The 12,627-nt window shown below is 26.3% G+C and overlaps 1 protein-coding gene and 1 long non-coding RNA gene across 2 annotated transcripts in view; both read left to right on the forward strand.

Moving 5' to 3' along the window:
* LOC129969098 (uncharacterized) overlaps positions 1–12,627 on the forward strand; it is a 42,675-nt gene that overhangs the window by 22,819 nt on the left and 7,229 nt on the right. The window lies entirely within an intron of this gene.
* On the forward strand, positions 9,824–11,592 carry LOC129969097 (F-box/LRR-repeat protein 6-like). The gene has a single exon (XM_056083507.1). The coding sequence runs from the start codon at positions 10,100–10,102 to the stop codon at positions 11,336–11,338; it is 1,239 nt and encodes a 412-aa protein (XP_055939482.1). The 5' UTR covers positions 9,824–10,099; the 3' UTR covers positions 11,339–11,592.

Below are 12,627 nucleotides of genomic sequence, written 5' to 3' on the forward strand. Positions count from 1 at the left end.
CATCTCCAGGCATGGGTTAAAGTGTAATTATCAAGTTTCGCGTGGGAAAAATGTTGATTATCCCATAAAAAAAGAATCATTATCCATCAATCACTCACATTATAAGAATGAGAAATATGCATTCCCTACAGCTTTTCTAACTGTTTACCAAGTTTTCTCTAAAAGCTAATTAAATTCCGTTAATCCTACAATTTTAGCACATATGATACTAGATAAGAGCGCATCTGCTTACCACCACCCGGTGGTTTTGTTGCCGTAAGCAAATTGGGGTAGCTTTTCAAAAGCTGCAGAGATAGATAAGTAGATGGAAGTGGAAAAATCAATTACAGAACTGTCATAAGTATCTATTTTTCTTTCTTTATGCTCATAAAAGCATCGGTTACTGCGCTATCTAAGAAATACTTTTCTGCAAATAAGCTTTCTTTGAGAAACTACATTTAAGCAATTTTATTTTGATGATTAAAATGCGAAAGAAAAAAGAGAAAAATATCAAAATAATGTTTATTAAAATTAATTAATAAAAATAACCTTCACTTTTAAATAGAATAGTAGATGAATAAAAATTTTACAAGATGCTGCATTCCGGTGGATATCAAATCAAAGAATAACATTAGGTCAATATACAGATATGTAATTGTAATTTCAATCTTACTGAAGAAATATATAGCTGTTCATATATTTATCTATACTTTAACATGAATTATAAGACAGACTGCCGACTCCAGAAACTGAAAATTTATCAAACATGCTTTAAAAGATGAAAGCGTGTGCTTTGATGCAATGCATCAAAATTTCCAGTTATAATTTTAACTAAACAAAATGTTGATGTTTTCCTCTTATAATTCCCAAAATATATTATTGTACAAAAATGATACTAACACCATTTTCCAAACTTAATATCAAAATCCTTTTATTGATATCAATTTCATTATCATACAATTGTCTTTTTAATATAAATAAACTAAACAAATATTTTAGAATGTATTTCTACAATAATTTTTATTATTGTAATAAAATTCATTTCATTCCCAAGACTATCAAAATTTAACTAATCAAGTAAAGATGAATTTATTCTTTTGTCATTAATTTAAACTTGTTTTTTCTGTCACTCAACATTACGCGTTTGTTTGTATGTAATATAGTGATTACAAAAAAAAAAAAAAAGTATGACAGCAATAATATTATTTGATAATAATAATCTTTGAAAAAAAATGGAATATTATGTTTGCAGTAGTAGCTGAAAAATCTACAAACGAGGTAAACAATTCCTTATGACATCTTGAAACAACACAATTTCTCGTACCCTTCAAGATATTTTATTTGTTCAATAAAAATGCTTAGGTAAATTAACACAGCCATATTCGAAATTTTGTTAAAATACCATTTTATCATTCAGATTTAGTATTTAAAACTTCAAAAAATACATTTGGAAATTTTCTTCTGAAGCATTAACCAAGGTTTCTTTTATTAGCAAAATAATTATTTTTCTTCAAAAGTAAAATTTTCTTATAGTGCGAGTTGATTAGTGATGGCATTCAGGTATCTAATTTTAAGAATAAATATCCACAATGGTTATTTACTTTTCAATTAATTGTATTCATATAAAAAAACTGTATGATCTTATATGCTAATGTTATAAAGAGGCAGAAAAAGTATAAAGATAAAAGAAAGAAAGGGAGGGAAACATATCATTTTTTTTATTTCATAAATTTTTTAAAAAATTAATAAAAAAACAAAGAATAGCACATCATACATTTAACATACTTAATTTAAATTCTTTTTAGTTACAATGAATAATAATGAGGTAGACGATTTTTTAAAAAGTAATTTTAACTAAATAAAAAAGAAAGATTTTTTTTAAAAATGATATTGGAAACAAAAGTGAAAGATACTGTTTACAGTTTTTTTCCTTCCAATTTTCAGGCTGTGGTTTAAGCATTAATAAGAATCATGTTTTAGAGGTAGAATTTGAATTTTGAGAGGAGTTGCATAGATTATCAGCTTTGATACAATATCTTGAGAATATATTATATCATATATTCCAATTGTAAATGATTGTGCTTTCTCTTTGTTCATTAAGTTTTTTTTTTTTTTTTTCCAGTCAAGTTCTCTTTATCTCTTTAGAAGTCCCCAATTATATGATACATATCCAAGTTCAACTGCTCTTTCATATGCTAAAAGATTTCTTTTTTCTTCTTTTGTGAATACAATGCCCCAGGAAGTTCTTTCAGTTGCATATAAAATGTACAAAACTACTTTGATTTTTAAAATACTGGTTTCATACAAACTCCTTCATCAAAACAATGATCAGAACATATTTTGTGATCCTTCTGATATTATTCATTCTCTGTCCATCCTTTTTTCTGTAATGAATAAAATCTGTCTTCAGTTGATTGCCATCTATTTTCTTTTATTGATCCAATTGATATATGTAAGTTAAACCACTCAGACAGTTTTAACCTACTTGTGTCAGTAGTTTAAAATTTTTACTGAAGGTGAATTGAATCAATACTAAATTATTTTTGGAAATTAGCCTTTCTTTACGTTTTAGTAATGGGGACAATGGAAGTTAAAGTCTCCAAGTGACTAAAGTCATATTCTCCAAGTTATTAAATTCCTATTGTACAAATGAATTTGTAGATAATTTGATTCATAGATTATGATTATTTTTATTATTGATTCTAAATTGTAAATAATTTTTTTCAATTTAACATAAACAGTGTTAAAATTCATTATTCCATTGTAATTATCATTACTTTAAAACAATAAAAATTATTTTCCCATTTTATTTTTCTATAACCTCATAGAAATTGTCTTTTTTAATAATTTAGTCAAAACCTTAATTTTAAAAGATAAAGTAGGTATATAAACTATATAAGTTTTAAGGATTTCCGTCATCCTTTATAATTTTTTTTACACAATATATCAGAAATATTCACCGCTCGGTATTTATCCACTCATTTGAATCAGTTAAAACAATATTAGTATAGCATTTTTTAAGGTGGAGTAAATGTTTCTTATTTTGTTAATAGTTTGGTTAACTAATATATATTTGTATATTACAATAATGAATGCCTGTGAAGCAAATCACTTTTATTTCATGAATTATTATTAAAAATCAAAATGAGAAGAAATTAAGCTTCAAAAAACTGAGAAAAAGAAAAATTTCTTCAGAAAATGTAAGTGTTGAATAAAATATGACTTAAATATTATGCAAAAATTAACAAATGATATTTTACAATTTAATTGAAAATTCTATTGACTAATTTAGAATATAATAATATTTTTATATTAAATTAAAACATAATTTTTATTTTTTGAAATTAAAAATTACATTTCAAATATTCTTTAAAAGTTTTAACTTCTGTGCATTATTATAAAAGTAGAAAATTCAACATTTAGAACAAATTTATCCAAGATATTAGAATTTTTAATACAATTTTTCTTTTAAAATATTATTACACCAATCATATAATTAGAAATAATTGATTCTATTACCTTTTCAAATTTAGTTTGGTTACTTTCAATCAATATTCTGATTTTTAGCATTAAAAGAAGAATTAAATTGTTGTATGCATAAATAAATGTATTAAGCATTTATGAAAAAAAATTAATAAATTAGAATAAGAAATATATGTATTGAAAAAGTACTTTTTAAAATCATGTAATATCAATGAGCTTATGCATATAATTTTTAATTCAATATAAATCTTATTTTAACAAAACAAAAATTAGTTTTTATTAAATAGAAAATATTGAATATTTTGATGATTCTTTGAGGATTTTTGGTTATCATACTTTCTTAAAGGAGAATAAGCCATATTTTATCAAAAACTTAACTAAAATAATATATATATATATATATCTTTACAATGCATATTTTTACAAGTATGAATTATTCAATTTGAAAACAAATTTTAAAGAGTTCATCATGCACATTATCAACATTAAAAAAAAAAAAAAGAATGGACAAAACTCCAAGAAAGAGATTACAGATTTTTATTATTGCAATTTTTAGACCACAAAATATAAATGCTTTATTGCTACTATAAATACTAGCAAATAACAAAATCAAAGCATGCCTGCAGTTATAAAAAATGTTTTAAATGTTCTATAACACTAATTTATTACTTAATTATTTAAAAATGTAATTTTTTTAAAAGCATCATTTAAAAAAATTTTTAGCTAATTTTTAAAAAAAACATTTAGTTTTGTACAACAACAAACAAACAAAATATGGGCATTAAAATTAATAGTATAAAAAAACTAAAATACTTTCCAATGAATACAGCCAAATTGCAAGAAATAAAATGAAAACTACATCGAATTTGTATTCCGAATAAAGCATCATTTTTAGCTTCCATTAAGAATTTAAATGAAACTTGTAAGTTCATTCCATTACTTTGTGAAATCTTTAAATTTCATTTAACAAACCAATAGAAGATAGAATTTAATTATGAGTTAACATATTAGTTTCTTGCCATTTAATTAATTATAAATAGAAGGCGCCTGTAGAAAATTCAGCTTTCCCAAGTTCCCAGCTACAGTCAACATTAATTTCTAGTCAAAAATTAGATTCATAAAACTTAATTATGAGCAAAAATAAATATAATATAACACGGTATTATTCTTTTATTAAAAAAGATCGTGCATAAATAAGGTCTGCCTTCATCATAGATCCAACCGACATTCGTCCACACTCCACCCTATACATTCTAAAAATGCGCTTCATTCTTGGCGGGTAAATAAATTTTCAAATTTTGGCGAAAAAAGCTTTTCCGAAAGCAACCATACATCGATTCCCCCATTTCCATCACTAGCGGAATGAAATCCGTCCTCCAGTGCTGCTTCCCCCCCACTAGCGGCTAAAGCTCAACACGGTTGTGGATTGGATGGGCGAATCTATTTTATTCGTAGGTAAGTCCGGTTATCATACGCAACCGTGTTGCTGCTTTCGTCCGCAGCTATGTTGTTGGATAAGCGTTAAAGCATAATCTAGGGTTGAAGGAATCTTACTTCATTGAAAAAGCAGATCGCGTTTTTTTTTGTTTTTTTTTTTAAAGATTGAGTTTTTTATTGTTTTGTTTTAAAGCCTTATTTATGTGGATCTCCACATCTGTGTTTTCTTAATTTTTTTTATGAATAATAGAATTCAAGTTATGTAATTTTTTATAGAAATACTGCATCCGAAAACGAAAACGAGTATTTTCCATCACTTTATCAAGTAAACGCTACTCAAAATTATAAATTAATTTACAATTTGATCTACCAGCTCATTTTTATCTGTATCAGAATACTCTAGTGAATGTTTCCAACACAATTTTAAAATTAAAAACTAATTAAAATTTAAGTAGTGAATTAAATTTTATATTACTAATAATTTACTACGATTGAATGAAAATATATATTGCAGGTACATTACCTACTGATTAAATACCATTTAAAGGCGCTCTTTCTGTGATTTAAATGTTATTTACAGATATTCTAATTGTGGATTAAATTTCTTTTGAGGTTACGAGTAATTTACGAAGATTCCCCCCCCCTTACCTTTGAAGATGTATATATTTATATATATTGTTGTTGGACTAGGACTCAAACCATTTAACTCAATCGCTTTTAAAAATTTTTTTATTCAATCATTAAAAACTGCCATTAAGATGTTATTTTTTTAAAATATCATATGGGTTTTCATACAAGAATTATGTTATTCATTGATTTTTCATGTTTTAAGGAATTACTCAATACTTTCCCCTTTTAAGTATATTTTGATAGTAATTAACGACGGAAGGGCCAAAAATCTCTAAATGTAACACCAAAGTGCATCAACCTATAAGCGATAAATTACGAGAAGAAAACAAGCATTTGTATGTGCTGTTTATACAAAAAAAAAAAAAAAAAAAAAAAAAAAAATCGTATTATCGTCAATCTTTCTCTGTTAATTCATAAGTATCACATTTTTTGTTATTGTAATGAAACTCAAGGCTTTTTGTATTGTTTATTCAAATATCTATTCTCTTGTTTTCATTCAATTACTTAAATCTATGTCAACATGTTTTTTTTTTATTATTATTATTTTGCACTCCTTTAAATGAAATGAAGAAAAATTGAAATTAAATTAAATTAATAACTAGGCAGTCCTTGTAAATTTATAAAAATTTCAAAAAAAAAATTGAAATACTTTATTTATATGTAAATAAAAAAGAAAAAATACACACATTTATACAGAAATATACATTTTCCAAAATTTCTATTAAAGCCTCTCAAGGACTAATATTTTTAATATAATTTAAAATAACATTTAACTTAAATACAATAAATAGTTTAAAAAATTGGTATTGATGATTTTGTTTTGATTTTTTCTTCTTTGCTATAAATTTTCTTTGTTTGCTAATATATTTGTTTGGTGGAGCTTTGGATACTTATAATATTTCCTTTTTTTTATGAGAACTACTAGTCGAAGCCGTGGCTACCTGAAAACTTGCTTTTATGGCTTTGATTTTTTCTTCCACATTTGGAAGAGGATGTAATGTGTCCCATTCTAATATTATTGACTGCAGTTCTTTTAAATGTTGAATCATTCGGTTTTTCCTAATATTTAGGTCTTCAGTGATTTGAAGAGTTGTAACTATTGCATTTTTTTCACAAACTTGCTTTTCTTTTTTCTTTCATTGATATGTATAATTGTCTTCAATGTTATCTACATTTTGTTGTGAGTTATCATTCGTTTCTAATTTTTGACAAATATAATGAATATGTTTGCAAATTAAAAATTTTATTGAATAATCAATGCAGGTGCAAGACATAGAGTGTATGCACACATTGCATTGGTCACATTTTGTTGGGCAGCATTCTGTAGCATCAATTTTTTCTACATTTTAAATAAAAATTGATTCTCCAATTGTTTTCGTAATAATAAATGCATTTTCATTTAATTGAATAGAACTATAAATATCGTTCATTTCTATGCTGCTGGCATGTCTCTTTCAAATTGAAATCATTTTATGTGTCAGCTTGCCTCTTTCTATTGATATAACTCTTGCCAGGATTTTCTTAGTGATGGCATTCGTAATAACTGCGATTGATTTATCTAATCTTTTCATTACAATTCCTCCACTTTCTTTATCTGGCAGTGCCACCTTTCTAATTTCATATTTGTATTTATTCCTAATCCTTTTCTATAGCAGTAGGCTCACTTTTCTGGTCTTTTTTTGTAGGTTGTTTTGAAGTACTGAACAAAAGAACTTTCTTCTTCTTTAAAAGTTTGAAACTTAAAAAAAAAAGACAGAAATTTAAGGGCAATTCTTAAAAAGCCAAACTATGTAAATGGTGTTCCTGCATTGTAAGATACAGCAGAAATATGATTTTTTTTTTTTTTTTTTTTTTTTTTTTTTTATAACAGAGTTCAAAAGCCACTGCTTACCACTGTACATCAAGTATCTGCAATCTGTTTCTCAATAAATACCATCAATGTTTCATATATTTGATTATATATTATTATATACATTATTTGTTATTATTATAAATCAAATTTAAATAATTAAAACTTACCTTTGATTAGTAATTTTAAGAACTGCAAAGCATCAAGTATTTTTACTTTCTTTCTTACATTTTAGTAACTGTAAAAATAGTTTTCATATAATTATTAATAATGAGAGCATTAAGTGTGGATGAATTTCAGTAGAAGAAAATAAATATTATTTATAAAGTATGAAGTAGTGTTTTAAAAATTTCAACTAATAATAAACCAATCTAAAGTCTTTATTTTTAAAAAAATTTTTAACAATATTTCAAATGTGTTTAAAGATCATGAATTTATTAAAATTATAAATAAATCAATATTTTATTTCAATTCTTAACCCTTCATTGGTTGCAAATGGCCTATCAGGTACAGCTTTTAAATTCAATTCAGGTTCAGATCTGAAATTTTTAAAATGTTTTCTTAACATAAAATGTGCTCTTATTAATGAAATGTACATTGTGAAGATCACAAATAACAGCACACACTCAAAAAAAATCACTGGATTTTCTTTTGTTCATCGAACTGATCAGAAGATTGAAAATAGAATAAAAAGAAAAAAATATTTCCTTACGAGGAAAATACATATAAACTATGCACCATTTGCTAAGTGCTGTGTAACAAGGGAGGCACTAAATATCATTCATGCCTCAAGCAAAATGAACTTTAGATCAGACTTTGGTTAAAAATATATGTCAATATATAGTACAGAATATGGAAGCTCTAAAACTTTTAAGGATTTGTAACACTAAAACAATTTAAAAAACATGAATAATACAAATATTTATTATAATGAAATTTGCTGCAATTAAATATATCTGTAGCTAGACAGATACAAATATGTCTCTTGCCACATGCAAATAAACTTTAAATCTAACCTTGTTATTATCTAAATAATAAAATAAAAAGTGTCTAAAATCACACATGTAATGCATTTGAAGCAATAAAATATGAAATATTAGTTATTACTTGTCGCACATTGTGCTGGCATATTAAGTCGCATTTATAAACATTAAGGCGCCCAGTTGATTTGTGTGTTTTCTGAACACGCCTAACTGTTTCTGATTTTTGTTCATATTCTTTAATCCATTCCTAAAATATGTGTTACAAAAATGCAAGCAATAAGTATTCAAAAGAGATATATAAACTATTTATATATTTATAAATCTTGATATTAAGTTAATAACTAAACAGAATTCAATTCTCTGTTTTCTGAAAATTCCAGTTTGCTGAAAAAGAACTTCCTAAAAGTTTAGAGCTCAAAGAAAAGTCAGAAATCTGGGCAATCCTTAAAAAATGAAACCATTGGGAATGTTGTTTCTTCATTGCAAGATAAGTCAGAAATATTGCAATTTTTATCCATACCAGAGTTGAAATATTCGAGGAGCAGCTGGTGCTCACCACTTTACAACATTTATCTGCTATCTGTTTCTTGATACATACTATCAACGATTCATTTTTTAGAAAATGAAGTAATTTTTTTTTATTGCCAAAAGTAAGAATTTTATATTTAAATTAAAAAAAAATAAGCAAAAGAAATAGTTTGATTTTTAATTCATTTATTTTGAATCTCTCTTGAATCAATATGTCTCCTCTTGTGATATTTTATATGCATATTCAGTGTGAATTGAAATGATTTCTATACCATTTAATTTCATCCAAAATATCTTAATAAATATAATGCATTTGCAGATAGACATCTAATGGTAATAATTTTAATATAAAATTAAAAAATAAATCTCTTCTTGCACATGCATGTTTAATAATAATTATAATGATTTCTATACCGTTTAATGTCATCGAAATATCTTAATAAATATAGTATATCTGCATATAGATATTTTATGGTAGCTTATAAAAGCTTGAGTTCCAAGTCTTATTTTTAATTCTTCACGCTAATTCTTTATTTATAATATCGGAAATACGGAAAACAGCCAAATTTTCATCAATCCCAATTACTTTATACTTGTATTTCTCTGGAAGATTTATTTTCTCCATTTTGAAAAAGAGCAGACGAAAAAGTACGCATTAACCAAACTAAACAACACGTATTGGTTGCAGCAAATACAGCGCATAAAATTCTGTGATTAGAGCACAATTTGCGAACTCCTGCAGTTTTGTAAACAAAAACTAGTCTCTTCCTCTTAAACCTTGTCCCTACGAAAATATTCGGCTTTCAATGGACTCGTCCGTCTCATACACAGCGTGTTGTGCTTTAGATGCTAGTCTTCCCCCCCCCCCACTTCTCCCCCCTTTCAACTTCAAATGGGGGGTTCAAGCGTCCTCCGGTTAACGAGTCTCGTGTTGTGTGTCAGAAGATTGACAAAGTTTGAATTTCAGTAGGATAAGTCAGTGAAAATATTCTTCGACGACTTCGAAATATTCTCCGATATTGCCATAATAAATCTATAATCACTGGCAAATCCTTAATATTACTATAGAAGAATAAGCTAACATATTCTTCAACAACTCTTGAATATGACAAAAGTCTTTTATCTTGTTCCGTAAACCAGTAAAAGCACTCATCAACTCCCGATTGTAAACAAACTTTTCAAGTTAGTAGTATATAAGTGGTAATTAATAATGACTAATATTAATAACCTTCCAAGAGAAATTCTTCTCCAAATATTTGCATATTATTTGAAAACCGAAACACAGCGAGACTTCATTCGTAGCGTTGCACATGTATGCCAATATTGGAAAGAAATATGCATGGACAGTTCATTATGGCACACATTTGATGGTACTCTATCACTAAATGATTTAAAAAAATACTGTAAGATGGGCTGCTTAAAAAACACTGAATCACTTGTATTCAGTTATAGAAAAAGAACTCTTACAAGCAGTGAAGTTCAACTTATTTATGAAAATCTTCCTCGTTTAAAATTCATTAACTTTTCTAAAGTAACTGAACAAGTGGGGAAAGAGGAATGGAAGTTTCTTTCTGAGCTCACTAATCATTGCCCTAATCTATGTGATATAATTTTTCTTGAAACACACTCATTATATCCACCCAAACTTCCCTTTAAATTGTTTCAAAATTTTTTAAATGTTCGTGGATCTAATTTAATTAGTCTTGATATTTCAAATTTAAGTATATTATCTTTTAGGGATTTATTCATTACTGTTGCAGCATCTTGCCCAAATTTAGAATGTCTGAAAGCCCAGAATTTACGTGGTGGTAGTAATTCTTTCCCAATTCAATACATGCAAAATGGTCTGAAGAAACTTAAAGTTCTTCGCTTGGGACATCCTATCTTAATGCAGAATTGCAGTTCTGTGTCTACCTCAGGTTTTCCACATTTAGACACTTTCACACATGCAAGTAAAAACGATTGTTTCATAGAAGACTTGCATTTACGAAAACTTTTAATGAAATCTCCAGACTTAAAAGTACTTGATATCAGGGGCTGTGTATTATTAACATCTACTGTTCTTTGTTCTTTACCTGCTAATAACTTAGAAAGGCTTTATGTCTCAAATACAAGACTTTATGAACTTCATGGGTTTGCCAATGTCCTTAAAAAGTGGGGTCACAGTTTAGTTGCTCTTGATGTTTCTAAGATGAAGGGAAGTTGCATCAATCATTTGTTCCAGTCACTTGTTTCACTTGATAGTCTAAAAAATTTGGAAAGTTTGGATTTAAATAATACTGTAGTGACAGTGTCTACAGTAAAGTTGATAATTCAGAATTGTCCAAATCTAAATTTTTTACAGTTGGAATCATGCAGGTCATTTGGTAGAGGTCGTAAACATGCATATTATGGACAGGCAAAAATAAAACAACTTTTAAATCTTGAAGATGAGATGGAAGCAGATTGATGGTTTTTTATCTCACGATTGAAATGTTAAGTGCTTATGATTTCCTTATTGATTAATTGAAAAATGTGCTTGACAAGTACAAATATTACTGTTTCTCCTTTTGAAATTTCTTTTCCTGATAAATTAAATTTTTATTTTCATATAAATGCTATTTTTTATTTTCTTAAAAATATTACTTATTTTTTATACTTTAATTCTGTGGTATTTGATTATACATATAATTAAGAAAAACTAAAGTCTGTAGTCATCTTATCTTTTTGGTATTTATTGTGTAAACATTTCAACTTGCCAAAATTCTTATCTGCTTAACATTTTCAGCAATGTTGTATTAAATGGTCAAATTCCGTAACTTTTGATTCTAAATGTTTTATTTATTATATTTTTTACATTCGTAGTATTTCAATATGATTTTCATATAAATGCTATTTTTTTTCTTATAAATATGTGTATTATTTATTTTTTATGCTTTATTCTGTGGTATTTGATTATACATGTAATTCAGATATTTCTTTAAAAAATATAAGTTTGCAATCTTCTTATATTTTTGTCATTTAGGATATAAACATTTTAACTTGGCAAAATACTTTTCTGCTTAACATGTTCAGCAATGTTATATTAAAATGGTTGAATTCAATAACTTTTGACTCAAAATGTTTTATTTTATTGTGTTGTTTTTCATTGTTAAATATTTTATTGTATTTTTTACACTTATAATATTTCAATATGATAGTGAAATGTATGCAAAAGAAGATGTCACAATAAAGATTTTATATCCTGATGAACTATCACTAATATTTTTTTTTTCCCAAAAGAATATGCATGTTTAAATCAATCCTTTTGTCATTGCATTGAGGGAATTGTAAATCATGCATATTTACAATTCCCTCAAGAATGCTTAATACATGTTCATTCAAGTTTAGGAATACTTGAGATAATTAAAGAACAGTAAACTTAAAATTTGAAATATTTAATCTTGAATAACATAATATAACAATACATTTTCTATTCCAACAAGCATTATAATTAAACCTTAATTAAAAATGGTCTTTCTTTGTTTTTAAATCCCATTTCTTTAAACCAAATTTACAGTGTTAGTTGTAGTAAACAATTATGATTACTTATCACAGTTGTTTTAGAGGAGGATATTACCCATGCAACATTAGATTCTCATGTATTTCTCCTACATAAATATTATAGTTAGTTTTAAGTAATTCTGTGCATCCATTTTAGTAAATAAGTTACTTGACAGCATCTGGACTATTCATGGGTTGCATAATATTTTCTCAATG

Source organism: Argiope bruennichi, chromosome 5 (genome assembly GCF_947563725.1).
Source record: "Argiope bruennichi chromosome 5, qqArgBrue1.1, whole genome shotgun sequence".
Classification (NCBI taxonomy): domain Eukaryota; kingdom Metazoa; phylum Arthropoda; class Arachnida; order Araneae; family Araneidae; genus Argiope; species Argiope bruennichi.

What these genes read in the sequence shown, in the direction of transcription:
- LOC129969097 (XM_056083507.1), top strand. Translation starts at nt 10,100, where the DNA reads ATGACTAATATTAATAACCTTCCAAGAGAAATTCTTCTCCAAATATTT.